At 44.8% G+C, this 18387-nt stretch overlaps 1 protein-coding gene across 1 annotated transcript in view; it reads left to right on the top strand.

The window, feature by feature from the left end:
- Positions 1–3830: 3830 nt before the first annotated feature.
- CHRNA4 (cholinergic receptor nicotinic alpha 4 subunit) overlaps positions 3831–18387 on the top strand; it is a 104964-nt gene continuing 90407 nt past the window's right edge. Inside the window, exons 1-2 of the mRNA XM_070744462.1 lie at positions 3831–3918; positions 13803–13954. Coding sequence (XP_070600563.1) covers positions 3831–3918; positions 13803–13954 — 240 coding nt within the window. The remainder of the gene's footprint in view (positions 3919–13802; positions 13955–18387) is intronic.

Below are 18387 nucleotides of genomic sequence, written 5' to 3' on the forward strand. Positions count from 1 at the left end.
TGGCAGCATCGATGCAAGTGGGCAGAGCCTTGCACTCCCTTCACGACTGGCTCTCTTACGCCCAACAGGTACGAGCAAAGCAGGAGCATTTCACGCCTGATGTATATGTATGTGTATGTATATGTCCATATATGTATATATGCCCATATACCTGTATATGTTTGTTGGTTTATTCAATTTGTATTTATTTATTCAATTTTCTAGTTGTGAACCCTTGGGACTCTAGGCGGCTCACAACCAGAAATAATACATACAAATAATATTAAAATCTCTAAAAGCAGTTTAAAAGCAATTTAGGTCCAACACTTAAAAACCATACATCCCATTTATGGCCAGATCTCAATGGTTACCATCATGAGATCAATGCCCCCAGGCCTGCCAGAAAACCCAGGTTTTTACTGGTTTCTGGAAGGCCAGTAGGGTGGGAGCAGTCTGGATCTCAGGAGGTAGTTGGCTCCAGAGAGTTGGAGAAGGCCCTCCCATGTTTAGCTGATGGGACCCGGAGAAGACCAACTCTGTGGGCCCTTACCGGTCACTGGGAGCTATGTGATAGAAGGCAGACTCAAAGATAGTCTGGCGTTAAGCCATGTAGGGCTTTAAACACCTTGAATTGTGCCCAGAGACCAATTGGGAGCCAGTGCAGTCCACGGAGGGTTGGTGAAATGTGGGTGTACTTAGGTGCATCCACAACAGCTAACACAGATGCATTCTGGACCAACTGTAGTCTCCAAACACTCTTCAGCCCTATGTAGAGCGCGTTGCAGTAATCTAACCGTGAGGTGATAAGGGCATGAGTGACCATGAGAAGGACCTCCTGATCCAAATAGGGTCACAATTGGTGCACTAGGCGAACCTGTGCAAAAGTCCCCCTAGATACAGAAGAGGGAGTCAACGTATTCTCCAAAGCACCTGAGGGTAGAACAAGAAGCAATGAGTAGAAGCTGAACATGAAGAGAAGTAATTAAGTAACTAAGGAGAAATTTCCTGACAGTTAGAACAATTGATCAGTAGAACAGCTTGCCCCCAGAAGTTGTAAATGCTCCAACACTGGAAGTTTTTAAGATGTTGGATAACCATCTGTCTGAAGTAATGTAGGGTTGCCTGCCTAAGCAGGGGGTTGGACTAGAAGACCTCCAAGGTCCCTTCCAACTCTGTTGTTGTTGTTGTTGTTGTTGTTGTTGTTGTTCTTCTTCTTCTTCTTCTTCTTCTTCTTCTTCTTCTTCTTCTTCTTCTTCTTCTTCTTCTTCTTCTTCTTTGCCACAATGATGGCAAACCTTTTCTTCCTTGGGTGCTGAAAGAGCATGCACACACATTATCACGCATGCACGAGTGTCACAGCCATAATTCAATGCCTGGGGAGGGCAAAAACAGCTTTCCCCACCCCATGGAGGCCCTCTGGAGGCTGGAAATGGCCTGTTTCCCAACTTCTGGTGGACCCAGTAGGCTCGTTTTTCGCCCTCCCCAGGCTCCAAAAGCTTCCCTGGAGCCAGGGGTGGTGGTAAAAATCCCCCCCATCACCCCCAGAGGAAGCCAAAAACGCCCTCCCAGAGCCTCTTTGTGAGCCAAAAATCAGCTAGCTAGCACCCACATGCACATTGGAGCTGGACTAGGGCAACGGCCCACATGCCAGCAGATGTGGCTCCACGCGCCACCTGTGGCACCCAAGCCATAGGTTCACCATCATTGGTCTAGGAGGAGGACTCCCAAATTGTGAACCCATTCTGGGGGGTGGGGTAATTCCTCCCACCCCCAAATCAAGGATGGACAGTCAACAATATGTAAACCCAGAACACAAGTAATCCAGTAAAGTGTTATGTGAATGTGGCCACTGGCGCAGGGCCAAGGTTTCAAAAAAAAGATGCACTTAAATATAATATTCAGGTTGTGCTTTACTCCTGAGATGCATCCTTGTAGGTTTACTGGCGAAGCTATGGAAGTGTTTGATTTGTCATTGCTCTGGGATTACCTCTTGGTGTCTCATCCAGATACTCACCAGCTCTAACTCAGTTTAGCTAAGGTCACATAAATCATACCAGTTTTTGTAGCGCGTGGTAAATTGGGGTGGGGGGTGGGAGGAGTGTACCCCTTTCACCCACACACCCCTCTTTTCCAAGCATCCTATCTTGATCCTGGGAATGTGGGACTCCAAATCCCATCACTCTCACCCACCTAGCTGGGGAGGATGGGAGTTGCAAATGCTTTTCCCCAGAGGGAGAAAGCTGCTTTGATAAAGCCTGCCGTGATCTTCTCTTTATCCTCCTCTTCTAACTTCTCCTCTTCTTTCTCCTCTTCCTCTCCTTCTTCTTCCTTCTCATTCTCTTTATATTCCTCCTTCTCTTCTTCTCTTCTTCTGCGTACCTTCTTCTCCTTCTTTGCCCCCTTTCTTCTCCCCTCTTTCTCCTCTCCTCTTTTTCTCCTCTTTCTTTCTCCTTCTCTTTTTCTTCTTTCTCTTCTTCCTCTCCTTTCACCTCTTTCTCTCCTTCCTCTTCTCATTCTCTCCTGTTCTTCTCCTCCTTCTCTTTCTCTTATATTCTCCTTCTTCTGTATCTTCTTCCTCTCCTTCTTCCTTCTTGCCACCTTTCCTTCTCCCCCTTTCTCCTCCTCCTCCTCTTTTCTCCCTCCTGCTCCTCCTCTTTCCTCCTCTTTTCCTCCTCTTTTCCTCCTTTCTCTTCTCCCTCTTCTTATCCTTCCTTCTTCCTTCTTCTTTCTCCTCTTTCTCTCCTTCTTTTTCCCTCTCTCATTCTCTTGTGTTCTCCTTCTCTCACACTTTTATTCCCCCTTCTCCTCTTTTTCTCCATATCTTCTTCCTTTCCTTCTCCTTCTTGCCCCCTTTCCTTCTCTCTCTGTTTCTCCTCCTCCTCTTTTCCTCCTTTTCTTTCTCCTCTTTCTCCTCCTCCTCCTTTTTCTTCTCGTTTCCCTTCCCTTTTTCTTCTCTTTTCCCTTCCTTTTTTCTTTTTCTTCTTCCTCTTCTTTTCCTTCTTTCTTCTTTCTTCTCTTCCTCTCCTTCCTCCCTTTCTCATTCTCTCCCGTTCTTCTCCTTCTTCTTTTTCTCTTTATATTCCCCCTTCTCCTTCTTCTCTTCTTTTGTGTGTTTTCTTCATCCTTCTTTCTCCTCCTCCTCTTTTTCTCCTCCTCTTTCTCCTTCACTCTTTCTCTTCTGCCCTTCCTCTTCTCCTTCTGCTCCTCCTCTCCTTCATACCAGTCTCACTCTCCTTCTACTCTTTTTATCCTCTTCCCCTCCTCTTCTCCATCTCTTCCTCCCGTTCCGTCTCCTTCTCTTTCTCCTTCTCTTTTTCTCCTCTTCCCCTTCTCTTCCTCCCGCTTCCTTCTCCTCCGTTCTCCTTCCCCGTCCCTCCTCCCGGGCTTTCCTCCTCCTCCTCCTCCACCGCCCCCGCCCGGCCGAGGCTCGGTCCCGCCAGCCGAGATGCTCCGCCAGAAGCCCCCCCCCCCCACTCCCCGTGTCCCGCTCCTCGCACCACAGCTCCGGCCCGGCTTTTCGCTTCGCCCGGACGCAACTTCCGAGACTCCGGCGGCGGGCGAAGCCAGAAGCCGCAGAAACCCCCCGCCGGCAGCCAGAGGCGTCTCTCACCCCCCCGCAGCTCTGCGCAGCCCCCGCCGCCTCCTCTCCGGCTGGGGGGCCAACGCGGTCCCCGAAGGAGTCCCCCGCCGGGCGCGCCCCTCTCCGCTCGCCCGCCAGAGGCGCCTCGGGCACAAGCGGAGGTTCTCCCCGGCCGGGCAGGCGAGGATGCTCCGGGGTCGCGGCAAGAGGAGGGCGCGGCGAGCCACGCCGGCGCTCCGGGACCTGCTGCGTTGAGGCGGGCCGGGCGGGCATGGCTCGGCGTCGGGGACGCTCCCCGATGGGCTTCCTCGCGTGTCAGGAGCCCCTGCTGCTCCTGCTCTGCGCAAACTTCTTCCCCGGTAAGGAGGGCGGCGGGGAGGGGAGTGGGGTGTGTGTTTTGTGTGTGCGTGTGGGGGGAAGCCAGAGGAGCCTCGACCTCCCCTTCTTTCCAAATATGACCACCCCCTTTCCCCCCCCTTTCCCGGTTCTTCCCCAATCCGTTTTTGGAACATTCGTGTCGCACGCGTTCGCACGACCCGCAAGGCAATCCCCCCCTTGACTGCGATCCCGCGGGGCGGCGTGTGTGTGTATGAGGCGTGGGCTCGGTACAAAAACCAAGCCCCGAGGGACGGACCCTTGTGTGTGTGAGAGGGGTGGGCTCGGTTTTTAAATCAGGGTTAACACGTTCAAACTTGGCACGTTGCTGGTGTGCGCGTTCTTTCCCCGCCCGTGTTGTAAATATGCATGTCGGACGCGTTCGCACGACCCGCGAGGCAATCTTTCCCCCTCCCGTGGCTGCAATCCCGCGTGAGAACTGTGTGTGTGTGTGTGTGTGTGTGTGTAGGAGGGGTGGGCTCGGTACAAAAACTGAGTCCCGCGGGACTGAGGCTTTTATATAAATATATATCAAGGTGAACGCGTTCCAGCTTGCCACCTTGTGGGTCTGCGCGTTCTTTCCCCGCCCGTGTTTTAAACATTCGTGTCGGACGCGTTCGCACGACTCGCGAGGCAACCCGGCCTCCCCTCTTGGCTGCGATCTCTCTCCCTCTCTCCCTCCCTCCCCTCTCTCTGTGTATGTATGTGTGTATTGGGCTTGGTACAAAACCGAGCCCCGCTTTTTTTCTTTTCTTTTTTTAAAGAAAGATCAAGGTTAAGGTGTCAAAACTTGGCAGGTTGTGGGTCTGCCAACGAGCGCGTTGTGTGAACAGAAAAAGATAAAAAGTGTGTTTTTAAAAATAAAAACAAAAACAGAGACCTGCGCTGTCCGTGGTACTTGGGCACTAAAAAACAGTGATTTGGGGGCTTCTCTCTCTGTCTCTCTCTGTCTCTCTGTCTCTGTCTCTCTGTCTGTGTGTCTCTCTCTCTCTCTGTCTGTGTCTCCTCCCCTCTTTCCCCCCCTCTGTGTGTCTCTGTATCGTGTATCTCAGGCTGTCTCTCTCTCTCTCTGTCACTCTCTCTCTGTCACTCTCTCTCTTCTCTGTCACTCTCTCTCTCTGTCTCCATCTCTCCATCTCCTCCTTTACACCCAACTTCTCCATCCCTGTTGCTCTTCACAATGGCATGATCACGACAGCCTTGCAAGGTGGGCCAGCTCAGAGAGAGAGAGAGAAAAGACCAATCCAAGGTCACCCCCAGCTGTCCATCAAGAGACCCCAAAGTAGGTGAAGATGAGTGGGAGGGGGGGGGGTGTCTCACCTCTTGCGCGCAGGGCTTTTTCCTGAAGGGGATTTCCCACTTCTGTCCTCAAAGAGGAAGATCTGGAGACCCAGTGGATCAGCCCAAGGACATCCCGTAACTCCGTAAACCTGATGGGAAAGATTTTTCTCCATTCGCACCCTTCAGCCTGACCGCATAAGCCAGAAGGAGTTTCCATGCATTTCAGGCCAAATTTAAATAAATTTAAAAAAAAAAAATCCTTCCTTCCTCAAATAATAGCAAACCGGGAACCATTTCCTTTCATTCACATAACCCTCTAAACCAGTGGTTCCCAACCTTTTTTTGGCCATGCCCCATCCAAGCATCTCTAAAATCCTGGTGACCCCCCACCACTCCATGGCATATAATTCTTACTATTCAAAAGGTGAACTCCTAACTCACACAGAGGCCACAACTTGGTCTAAAAGGCCATTAACATGGTTTAAACAACATTCAAATTGCCCCCATTAAAAATCTAATTGCCCCCCTGTGGGGCGTGGGCTCCACATCTCTCTCTCTCTCTCTCTCTCTCTATCTCCTTATCTCCCTATCTCCCTCTCTCTCTCTCTCTCTCCCTATCTCCCTCTATCTCCCTATCTCTCTATCTCTCTATCTCTCTATCTCTCTATCTCTCTATCTCTCTATCTATCATCTATCTGTCTGTCTGTCTGTCTGTCTGTCTGTCTGTCTATCTATCTATCTATCTATCTATCTATCTATCTATCTATCTATCTATCTATCTATCTATCTATCTATCCAATTGTTTATGGCCGCCCTTCTCCTTAGACTCAGGGCGGCTTACAACATGTCAGCAATAGCACTTTTTAATAGAGCCAGCCTATTGCCCCCACAATCCGGGGTCCACATTTTACCCACCTCGGAAGGATGGAAGGCTGAGTCAACCTTGAGCCGGTGATGAGATTTGAACCGCTGACCTACAGATCTACAGTCAGCTTCAGTGGCCTGCAGTACAGCATTCTATGTCAGGAACCAGGGCTTTAAACCATCTTATTTATTTATTTTTTAAAGTGAGGGGTTATTTTTTTTGCAAAACTGTGCTAAACAACGATTCACATTAGTCTTGATTTGCTATGTGTGTGTGTGTTTGTGTGTGTGTCCCCCTATCCCATGGACCTGTTTTGCTGTGCTGAACTCAGATTCTGGGGGAATGAGTAATGATGGAGAATGCACGCACTCTCAGACCAATGGTTCAGCGTGTCGTGTGAATGTGACACCTTGACCTTTACACGGAGATCATGTTTGGGAGACCCCAGCCTGGAACGAACCAGAGATCGGGGCTGGTGCGGGGGGTTGTTCATTGGGTTTTCCCACCCCCACAAGGCTGTTTTTAGCAGTGGTTCTTTGGCATTTGAGTTGGAGGCCGAGGAGGTGAAGCAAATTCCCATCAGTAGCTCTGATTCATTGCAATTCCGAGTAAATGCCGAGGAAGAAGTGGCGAGTGAGTGAGGTTGGAGAGCAATTTCAAATGTGCTCCTTGGTTTACGAGTATTAATCATTGGACGGGATTCAGACAATTAGTCAGTTTTATTTATTATTTTATTTATTTGTTTGTTTTGTCAAGTACATATTGGAGGTATGTAAAGATATAATAATATTCATATACATGATACTAGTAAAAAATAAAAAGAAACTTCAGATCGTGCAGAACGCAGCCGTGAGAGCCGTCGTGGGGCTTCCAAGATTCGCCCACGTTTCTTCAACACTCTGTGGCTTGCATTGGCTGCCGATTAGTTTCCGGTCACAATTCAAAGTGTTGCTCATGACCTTTAAAGCTCTACATGGCATTGGACCAGATTACCTTTGGAACCGCCTGCTACCGCACGAATCCCAGCGACCGATAAGGTCCCACAGAGTTGGCCTTTTCCAGATCCTGTCGACTAAACAATGTCATTTGGCAGGCCCCAGGGGAAGAGCCTTCTCTGTGGCGGCCCCGGCCATCTGGGACCAACTCCCCCCGGATATTAGAACTGCCCCCACCCTCCCTGTCTTTTGTAAATTACTCAAGAGTCACTTATGCCACCAGGCATGGGGGAGTTAAGATATTCCTTTCCCCCCAGGCCATTACAAGTTATGCATGGTATGTTTGTGTGTATGTTTGGTTTTATAATAAGGGTTTTTAGTTGTTTTATTAATTGGATTGTTACATGCTGTTTTTATCATTGTTGTTAGCCGCCCCGAGTCTGCGGAGAGGGGTGGCATACAAATCCAATAAATAAATAAATAAATAAATACATAAATAAATTAGATATAAGAGTATTAATATACATGATACTAGTAAAAAATTAAAAGAAACATTAGGACAGGGGACGGAAGGCATGCTGGTGAACATGCACTCCCCTTACTGACCTTTTGGGAGAGGTCAATAGTGGATAGTCTTCCATAGTTGTTTGGTCTTGGCTTAAGAAAGCTTAGAGATGTTCGGGCCCCCTAGGTGGGTCAGCCTGCATCGTTCTTTGCTCCCAGCACAGTGATTGGCAAAAATCTCCAGCAACAGAAGAGGAGGTGTAAAGTTCATAGAGTGTGTAGGGAGAAGAGGGAATGAGCTTTGAAGGGGAAGGTCCCTCCCCAAGGCAACAGATACATGAAAGACCCAGCCCCAAGGCCAAGAAAGTCACTTGAGAAAGCTTCTCAGATTAAACCCCCTTACTGGTTTCTATTGGAGATAAAGGAAGGGAGAAAGGATATGCATTCAAACGTATGGAATGGAATGGAATGCCATGGAAGAGAAGAGAAGGGAGAAGAGAGGAGAGAGGAGAGAGAAGGGAGAAGAGAGGAGAGAGGAGAGAGGAGAGAGGAGAGAGGAGAGAGGAGAGAGGAGAGAGGAGAGAGGAGAGAGGAGAGAATAAAGAATAGGAGAGGAGGGGAGAGGAGGGGAGAGGAGAAGAGAGAAGAGAGAAGAGAGAAGAGAGACAAGAATAAAGAATAGGAGAGGAGGGGAGAGGAGAGGAGGGGAGAGGAGAAGAGAAGAGAGAAGAGAGAAGAAATAAAGAATAGGAGAGGAGGGGAGAGGAGGGGAGAGGAGAGGAGAAGAGAAGAGAGAAGAGAGGAGAGGAGAGAAGAGAGAAGAGAAAGAAAATAGAGGATAGGAGTGGGGAGGGGAGGAGAAGAGGAGAGAAAAGAAGAGAAGAGAGAAGAGAAAATAGAATAGAATACAGAATAGGGAAGGAGAGGAGAAGAGAAGAGAGGAGAGAGGAGAGAGAAAAGAAGAGAAAGAAAATAGAGGAGAGGAGTGGGGAGGGAGAGGAGAGGTGAGAACAGAAGAGAAAATAGAAGAGAGACTAGAATAGACTAGACTAGAACTAGAATAGTTGGAAGGGACCTTGGAGGGCTACAAAAATGGTGGAAGGTCTTAACCCTGCTGTTCTGTTTAAGAAAAGTAACAAATCTTATGTTCCCGGGTCACCCTGACCCGGACCGAAAACTCTTCATTTGCAGTGCTTATGTTTGGTCTTTTTGAAAGCTTTTTTCACTTGGAAAGTAGTCTGAACATTTCTGCACACAATGATATGAAAATTGAAATGAAAAAAGTAAATCTTATTGGTTTATTTTGCGGATATAATGCACGCCCCCCCTGTTTTTGTGAAATTTTTTTCAATTTATGGATAGTTTTGCTTGCAAAATGCATTCTATTTTACTAAAGTTGGTATGGGATTGGTAGCTTGAACATTTCTGAACATAATGATATGAAAATTGAACTGGAAAAATTGATGCATATTGGTTTATTTTGTTGATGAAATGCACGCCCCCCCCGTTTTTTTTAAATAGTCTTCACTTTATGGATAGTTTTGCTAGCAAAATACATTCTATTTTACTAAAGTTGGTGTGGGATTGGTAGCTTGAACATTTCTGAACATAATGATATGAAAATTGAACTGGAAAAATTGATGCATATTGGTTTATTTTGCACATAAAGTATGCCTCAATTATTTCAATTTATATAAAAATTATGCTGTTAATTTCAAACTTACATACTTTTTTTTAGTAAAATGGATTTGTTTCATAAAATTAGTTCTCTGGCTACAATGTGGTTGATTTTCAAAAGGATATTCCAAATATTTCTAGACAAATATGTATAAACAGTGACAATAATGGCACACAGCAAGGCCGAGGGGGGGTGGCCGTTTTGTGGCAAAAATAAACCAATAAGAACCATTTTTTTCAGTTCATTTATATTTTTCTTATATTCAGAAATGTTCAATTTAGTATATCAAACCTTTTGGGGGGAAATTCCTTAGGGATTTGTAGCCTTAAAAAATAGAAATTGACACGAAATTTAAAAAGGATGGGGGGGAGGGGCTTTTTGATCAAAATAAAAATATAAGTCTCAATTTTTCCAGTTCAATTTTCATATCATTATGTTCATAAATGTTCAAACTAGTTTTCCAGTTGAAAAAGTTTTCAAAAAGATCAAATTCAAGTACCTAAAAAAATTATTTTTGGTCCGGTCACATACGAACAGAAACAGATTCAAAGTTATGATTTTTTTTTGCCCAGAAAACAATTAGCCACCACCCCAAAAATATTTTTTGATGATCAGCATTGTTAAATTGAGTAAATGAATGCCTAAGATTTTAAAGAATATTTCGGATTTGGAGCATAAAAAAATAAAAAGTGAAAATGGTTGCAAGCAGCCAAGGGGGGGGGGGGAGGCCTTATTTCTGATGTTAAAAAACCAATAAGAATCATTTTTTTCAGTTCCTTTATATTTTTCTTATATTCAGAAATGTTCAAGCTACCAATCCCACACCAACTTTAGTAAAATAGAATGCATTTTGCAAGCAAAACTATCCATAAATTGAAAAAAATTTCACAAAAACGGGGGGGGGGGGCGTGCATTATATCCGCAAAATAAACCAATAAGATTTACTTTTTTCATTTCAATTTTCATATCATTGTGTGCAGAAATGTTCAGACTACTTTCCAAGTGAAAAAAGCTTTCAAAAAGACCAAACATAAGCACTGCAAATGAAGAGTTTTCGGTCCGGGTCAGGGTGACCCGGGAACATAAGATTTGTAACTTTTTTTGCCCAGCAAAAACTAAGCCCCCCCACCCCCCCAAAAAAATTCTCATAGAGAGAACCCCTGAAATGATGAACCAGCATGAAATTTCAAGTTTCAGATATGCAGGGAAAATTTTTTACAGGGACTCAAACTTGGCTTCGGGTCACATACGACCCGAACAGAACAGCAGGGTAAAACGTATCAGGAAAGACTTAATGAACTCAATCTGTATAGTCTGGAGGACAGAAGGAAAAGGGGGGACATGATCGAAACATTTAAATATGTTAAAGGGTTAAATAAGGTTCAGGAGGGAAGTGTCTTTAATAGGAAAGTGAACCCAAGAACAAGGGGACACAATCTGAAGTTAGTTGGGGGAAAGATCAGAAGCAACGTGAGAAAACATGATTTTACTGAAAGAGCAGTAGATGCTTGGAACAAACTTCCAGCAGACGTGGTTGGTAAATCCACAGTAACTGAATTTAAACATGCCTGGGATAAACATAGATCCATCCTAAGATAAAATACAGGAAGTAGTATAAGGGCAGACTAGATGGACCATGAGGTCTTTTTCTGCCGTCAATCTTCTATGTTTCTATGGTGTGTGGGCAATTGCAGAATGGATAGAGAGAGATGCATTTTTGTTTCACCGGCTCGGGCTAACCTTTCGCTTTATCCTCTGAGCTGTGAGCCATCACCAAATTTGTGGGTTGAGCCCGTAGTAGCCTAGGAAGATTACAGCCCTTTCCCCTGCTTTTCCAGACGGTTATTTATTTCTCTTCCCTCCATCCATTAGTCTCTTAATGTAAATTGCCCAGGCTAAAGCTTTGCTGATGCGGCAATAACAACTGTAGTGAAGGTGGTCTCTGGAGGCCTGGGGGTCTGTTTACTCTTGGAGTAATTTCATCAGTATTAATGAGATGGGTTTTTGGAGGCAAACCCCACCCGGTGAGGGTCTTCCCTCCCCCTCTGTTGACACCCCCCTCCCTGCCTTACTCGAGGGCAGCTACAACAAGTAACACGGTTTATTAGAAGGAGTAAGCTTTCTCTTGTCAGATGCTTGCAAATTGGAAAAAAGGTGCTACCCAGTTCCGCCTAATTTCTCCCTTTGTGTGCAAGCCTTCTCCATATAGAGAAACTGAGTCTGTGCTTTGAAGGATGGGAGAGGGATTTTTTTTTTTTGCTTTTGTTTTTTGGTGCTTTTCATTTTATCTTCAGGCAGCCAAAAAAATAAAAATAAAATAAAATAAGGGGTGTGGAGAATTGTCACCTTGGCAGTTTTCTGAGCAGAAGCAAGGGCTGGGCTCGGGATATTTGTTCATGTTGTCTTGTTTCCCGCCTCTCATTCCATCCAACAAAAGGCGCTTTGGAGAGTTCCTTTATTAGCATGGCAGCCGCCACCAACTTTCCCAGACATGGCTCAGAAGGTGCCCTTGCTGAAAGGAAGGAAGGGAGGAAGGAAGGAAGGAAAGGAGGAAAGGAGGAAGGGAGGGAGGGGAAGACGATGGGAAACTGATAAGAAGGAAGGAAGGAAGGAGGGAGGGAGGGAGGGAGGGGAAGATAATGGGAAAGTGATAAGAAGGAAGGAAGGAAGAAAAGAAAGGAGGGAGGGAGGGAAGGAAGGAAAAGATGATGGGAAGGAGATAAGAAGAAGGAAGGAAGGAGGGAAGGAAGGAAGGAGAAGATGATTTGAAGGAGATAAGAAGGAAGGAAGAGAGGGATAAGGGAAGGAGGGAGGGAGGGGAAGATGATGGGAAAGTGATAAGAAGGAAGGAGGGAGGGAGGGGAAGATGATGGGAAAGTGATAAGAAGGAAGGAAGGAAGAAAGGAAGGAGGGAGGGAAGGAAGGAAGGAAAAGATGATGGGAAGGAGATAAGAAGAAGGAAGGAAGGAGAAGATGATTTGAAGGAGATAAGAAGGAAGGAAGAGAGGGAGAAGGGAAGGAGGGAGAGAGGGAAGGAAAGAGGGAGAAGATGATGAAACGGAGATAAGAAGAAGGAAGGAAGGAAGGAAGGAAGGAAGGAAGGAAAATATTATGGGTTTTTAGATGTTTTTAAGTATTGGATTTGTCACATTGTTTATCACTGTTGTGAGCCGCTCCGAGTCTTCGGAGAGGGGCGGCATACAAATCTAATAAATTATTATTATTATTATTATTATTATTATTATTATTATTGTTAATTATTATGGGAAGGAGATAGGAAGAAAGAGAGATGAGAAGGAAGGGAAGGGAAGAGGAAGGAAGGAAGGAAGGGTAGGAAGGAAGGAAGGCAGACTAAGAGTGAAGATTATGTCAAAAGAAGCCTGCATGGGAATAATAATAATAATAATAATAATAATAATAATAATAATAATAATAATAATAATAATAATAATAATAATGTATTAGATTTGTATGCCGCCCCCTCTCCGCTGGCCCTCTCTCCAGATCGGCCAGCAGTTATTGGGGTCTTTCTTTTAACATATTTCAATGTTTCCATCATGTCTCCCCTTTCCCTTCTGTCCTCCAGAATATACAGATTGAGTTCATGAAGTCTTTCCTGATACGTTTTATGCTTAAGACCTTCCACCATTTTTGTAGCCGTCTTTAACATATTTAAATTAAAGTGTTGGTTATGACCTATAAAGCCCTTCATGGCACCCGGACCAGATTATCTCCGGGACCTCCTTCTGCCACAACAAATCCCAGTGACTGATTAGGTCCCACAGAGTGGGCCTTCTCCGGGTCCCGTCAACTAAACAATGTCCTTTGTCGGGACCCAGGGGAAGAGTCTTCTCTGTGGCGGCCCCGGCCCTCTGGAACCAATTCCCTCCAGAGATCAGAATTGCCCCCATCCTCCTCGCCTTTCGTAAGCTCCTTAAAGCCCACCTCTGCTGTCAGGCATGGGGGAACTGAGATATTCTTTCCCCCTGGGCCTCTATAGTTTATGCATGGTATGTCAGTATGTATGTCTGGTTTTTATAATAAGGGTTTTTAGTTGTTTTGTTATTGGATTGCTAAGTATTGTTTTTATCACTGTTGTTAGCCGCCCCGAGTCCACGGAGAGGGGCGACATACAAATCCAATAAATGAATGAATGAATGAATGAATGAATGAATAAATAAAAATAATAATAAATAAATAAATAAATGTTAACATATTTAAATGCATCAGTTCCAGCCATTGCTAAGGGGCTGCCCCAAAGAAGTGTGAGGTCAGCCTATTCTCCAAATCTCTTGAGGGTAGGAGAAGAAGCAATGGGCGGAAACTAAACAAGGTGGGAAGCAACCTAGAAGTAAGGAGAAATTTCCTGAACGTTAGAACAATCAATCAATGGGACAGTTTGCCTTCTGAAGTTGTGGATGCTCCAACACTGGAAGCTTTTAAGAAGACATTAAACAGCCATTTGTCTGAAATGGTATAGCTTTCCTGTCTGTGCAGAGCTTAAGACTCCAAGGTCCTTTCCAACTCTCTCATTCTATAATTATGCTAGGTACAATAAGATGTGTGATATTGTATAGATCCTATGGATTTCTGTTTTCTCCACAGCTTTTGGCCATGTAGAAACCCGGGCACATGCTGAAGAACGTTTGCTGAAGAAACTTTTCTCTGGATACAACAAATGGTCCAGGCCAGTTGCTAATATTTCTGATGTTGTCATCGTGCGCTTTGGATTGTCCATTGCTCAGCTTATAGATGTTGTAAGTACGGCTGGAATTAATTCCACAAGGCTGTTTATTTTATTTTATATTTTATTTTATTTTATCAAACTTGTACTAGAGAACAAGTATAAGTGTAAACAGAATAGAGTAGAGTAGAGTAGAATAGAATAGAATAGAATAGAAAATAATAGAATAGAATTCTTCATTGGCCAAGAGTGATTGGACACACAAGGAATTTGTCTTGGTGCATATGCTCTCAGTGTACATAAAAGTGTATATATATTTGATACATTTGTCAAGAATCATGGGGTACAATACTTAACGATTGTCATAAGGGTCAAATAAGCAATTAGGAAACAAACAATATTAATAAAAATCTTAAGGATACAAGCAACAAGTTACAGTCATACAGTCTTAAGTGGGAGGAGATGGGTGATAGGAATGATGAGCACAAATTAGTAATAGTAGTAGTGCAGACTTAGTAAATATTGTAGTCTGACAGTGTTGAGGGAATTATTTGTTTAGCAAAGTGCTGGCATTTGGGAAAAAACTGTTCTTGTGTCTAGTTGTCTTGGTGTGCGGTGCTCTATAGCGACGTTTTGAGGGTAGGAGTTGAAACAGTTTATGTCCATGTTGTGAGGGGTCAGTAAATATTTTCACAGCCCTCTTTTTGACTCAGTCTACAGGTCCTCAATGGAAGGGAGGTTGGATATGGATAGATACACAGGAAATGAGTATGAATAAAAGGGGACAGTAGACACAATGGTGCGGTTATGCACGCTCCCTTACAGATCTCTTAGGAATGGAGTGAGGTCGACTGTAGACAGTTTAAGGTTAAAGTTTTGAGAGTTTGAAACATAGAAACATAGAAGTCTGACGGCAGAAAAAGACCTCATGGTCCATCTAGTCTGCCCTTATACTATTTTCTGTATTTTATCTTAGGATGGATATATGTTTATCCCAGGCATGTTTAAATTCAGTTACTGTGGATTTACCAACTACGTCTGCTGGAAGTTTGTTCCAAGGATCTACTACTCTTTCAGTAAAAGAATATTTTCTCATGTTGCTTTTGATCTTTCCTCCAACTAACTTCAGACTGGTGCCCCTTGTTCTTGTGTTCACTTTCCTATTAAAAACGCTTCCCTCCTGGACCTTATTTAACCCTTTGACATATTTAAATGTTTCGATCATGTCCCCCCTTTTCCTTCTGTCCTCCATACTATACAGATTGAGTTCATGAAGTCCTTCCTGATACGTTTTATGCTTAAGACCTTCCACCCTTCTTGTAGCCCGTCTTTGGGTCCGTTCAATTTTGTCAATATCTTTTTGTAGGTGAGGTCTCCAGAACTGAACACAGTATTCCAAATGTGGTCTCACCAGCGCTTTATATACCGGGATCATAATCTCCCTCTTCCTGCTTGTTATACCTCTAGCTATGCAGCCAAGCATCCTACTTGCTTTCCCTACCGCCTGACTGCACTGTTCACCCCATTTTGAGACTGCCAGAAATCACTACCCCTAAATCCTTTCCTTCTGAAGTTTTTGCTACCACAGAACTGCCAATACAATACTCAGATTGAGGATTCCTTTTCCCCAAGTGCATTATATGAAGACGTAACAATAGAGTCAAGTAGGGGCATTCCAGGCATTGACCACTGTTGCTGAAGTTGTATTTTCTGCAGTTGAATTTGGAGTTTGGTTTACATTATGTTTGAGTCTTTTTTGTGCTCATTTATTGTTGAAATTGAAGTTGAAGTAGTCATTGACAGGTAGTATGTTGTGGCAGACAACTTTGTGTACTACACTTAGGTCAGACCGTAGGCGGCGTACCTCTCTTCTCGCAGGTTTGGATTTCTAACGGGACCTTCTTACACACAAAAAGCCCCTCCCCCCTGAAATCCAAAATGGGAGGCATCAAATATAGATCAGAACATTAGTTAGGCCTATATTTCTCAACCATGGCAATTTGAAGATGTGCACACGGGCATTGCTGGCTGAGGAATTCTGGGAATTGAAGTCCACACACAGGGGCAGGCTACCATTCCTGCCCAAGCAGAACATGCACTCACGCAGGATTAAGCTTCTGTGCAGAAGCTGAATCTTGTACGAGGATGCGTACATGTGAGATTTCCGGGATTTTTAGCTTCTGTGCATGTGCAGGAGTGAAAAGAGCCCGGAAATAGGCAAAAATAAGGTAAGTGGCTGTTTGCCGCTGCCTGCCACCGTCCCCCCCTGCGCCTCTCACAGCGGTTGCCCCACACCCGCTCCCCATGCCATGCCACCATCTGTTTGCTGCCATTTACCCCCCCCCACCTGTCGCAGCGGCTTCCCCCCCACCGCCCACTCTACCATGTCATTGCTCGCTGGACCGCTCTGCCAGAGGTCCACCCGGCCCTTATCTTGCTCTGATGACCTCCTGTAGGGGTGCCAAGAGCATGCAGGCTGGGTGGCCCCGAGCTCTGGCCACTTGGCCTGCTCTCCTGTGCCACAGACATCTCTCTCTTGTGTGCCATGAGAGAGCAGGCGCATGGCCGGAGCTCAAGCAGGCTGCTTTTGCCAGTTGCCGTTCTAGGCGCCGCAGTGAGATTCCGGCTGTTGCGCATGTGCAGCCAAAATCTCTTGTGCAGACGTCCTTCTGGCAGCAAAAATTGCCGGTTTCTTTGCTTCCGCGCATGCGTGACATAAAAAAACCTGGTAATTTTTTACCAGAATTGCTCCAGTTGCACATGCATGGTGCGTGTACGTACGGCGACAATGGAGCGAAGCTATGCACTCCATTTCTGCTGCTGGAATGCTGTTTCTGACCATTCCGGGGCTTGCCCACCACTGTCCACACATCTCCGTTGGTTTATGGAATTCACTTCCAGAAGACTGCAGTTTCCATTGCTTTGACCATTTATCTAGTAAATGATTTAGCTTTACTAGATAAATGGTCAAAGCAATGGAAACTGCAGTTTAATGTTTCCAAATATAAAATAATGCACTTGGGGAAAAGGAATCCTCAATCTGAGTATTGCATTGGCAGTTCTGTGTTAGCAAAAACTTCAGAAGAGAAGGATTTAGGGATAGTGATTTCTGACAGTCTCAAAATGGGTGAGCAGTGTGGTCGGGCGGTAGGAAAAGCAAGTAGAATGCTTGGCTGCATAGCTAGAGGTATAACAAGCAGGAAGAGGGAGATTGTGATCCCCTTATATAGAGGGCTGGTGAGACCACATTTGGAGTTCAAGACTTCATGAACTCAATCTGTATAGTCTGTAGGACAGAAGGAAAAGGGGGGACATGATCGAAACATTTAAATATGTTAAAGGGTTAAATAGGGTTCAGGATGGAAGTGTTTTTAATAGGAAAGTGAACACAAGAACAAGGGGACACAATCTAAAGTTAGTTGGGGGAAAGATCAAAGGCAACATGAGAAAATATTATTTTACTGAAAGAGTAGTAGATCCTTGGAACAAACTTCCAGAAGACATGGTTGGTAAATCCACAGTAACCTAATTTAAACATGCCTGGGATAAACATATATCCATTGTAAGATAAAATACAGGAAATAGTATAAGGGCAGACTAGATGGACCATGAGGTCTTTTTCTGCCGTCAGTCTTCTATGTTTCTATGTTTCTATGTTTCTAAGAGGTCGTGACAGCTGTCAGCCTGGATAGCTTCAAAGCAGGATTAGACAGATTCATGGATGCCGAGTGTATTGGTGGTTATTGAAAGGGATGTCCATGTGCTGCCTCTATGTTGGTTGAGGCAGGCAGGGTTCCCTTGAGTACCATTTGTTGGGGGTCAAGGGAAAGGGAGGGTCTTGCATTCTCTTTCTGCTCAAGATCCCCATGGACAATTGGTGGGCCACTATGAATGCTGGACTCAATGGACTTTGGCCTGATTCAGCATGGCTCTTCTTAGGTTCTTATGTTCTTATCTTCAACTCACCAAGGTTGAGAAGCATTCTGTTAGAACGTCAGTCTAGAATTTAGTACAATTTGACCTCTTGGTGAATACAATATCCACAACAAATATTTTCCCCAAAAGTACGGGTAGTCCTTCGTGTAGTGATCGTTCAAAGTTACAATGGCACTGGATAAAGCAACTTACGACCATTTTTCATAGTTACGACATCCCCATGGTCGCATGATCAAAATTCACATGCTTGGCAACCGGTTCACGATTTATGACCGTCGCTGTGTCCCAAGGTCAGGTGATCCCCTCTTGCTTCCTTCTCACAAGCAAAGTCAATGGGGAAGCAAGATTCACTTAACAACAGGGTTGCTACCTTATCAAATGCAGTGTTTCACTTAACAACGGTGGCAAGAAAAGTCGTAAAATGGAGCAAAATCCACTTAACAAATGTCTCGCTTAACAATAGAAATTTTGGGCTCAGTTGTGGGTCATAAATTGAGAACTACTTGAATTGTTTAAGAAATAAAAGTAGGCTCTGGTTGAATTGGATTCTTGGTAGAATCCGTGCAGGAT

The sequence above is a fragment of the Erythrolamprus reginae genome, chromosome 3 (assembly GCF_031021105.1).
Source record: "Erythrolamprus reginae isolate rEryReg1 chromosome 3, rEryReg1.hap1, whole genome shotgun sequence".
Classification (NCBI taxonomy): domain Eukaryota; kingdom Metazoa; phylum Chordata; class Lepidosauria; order Squamata; family Dipsadidae; genus Erythrolamprus; species Erythrolamprus reginae.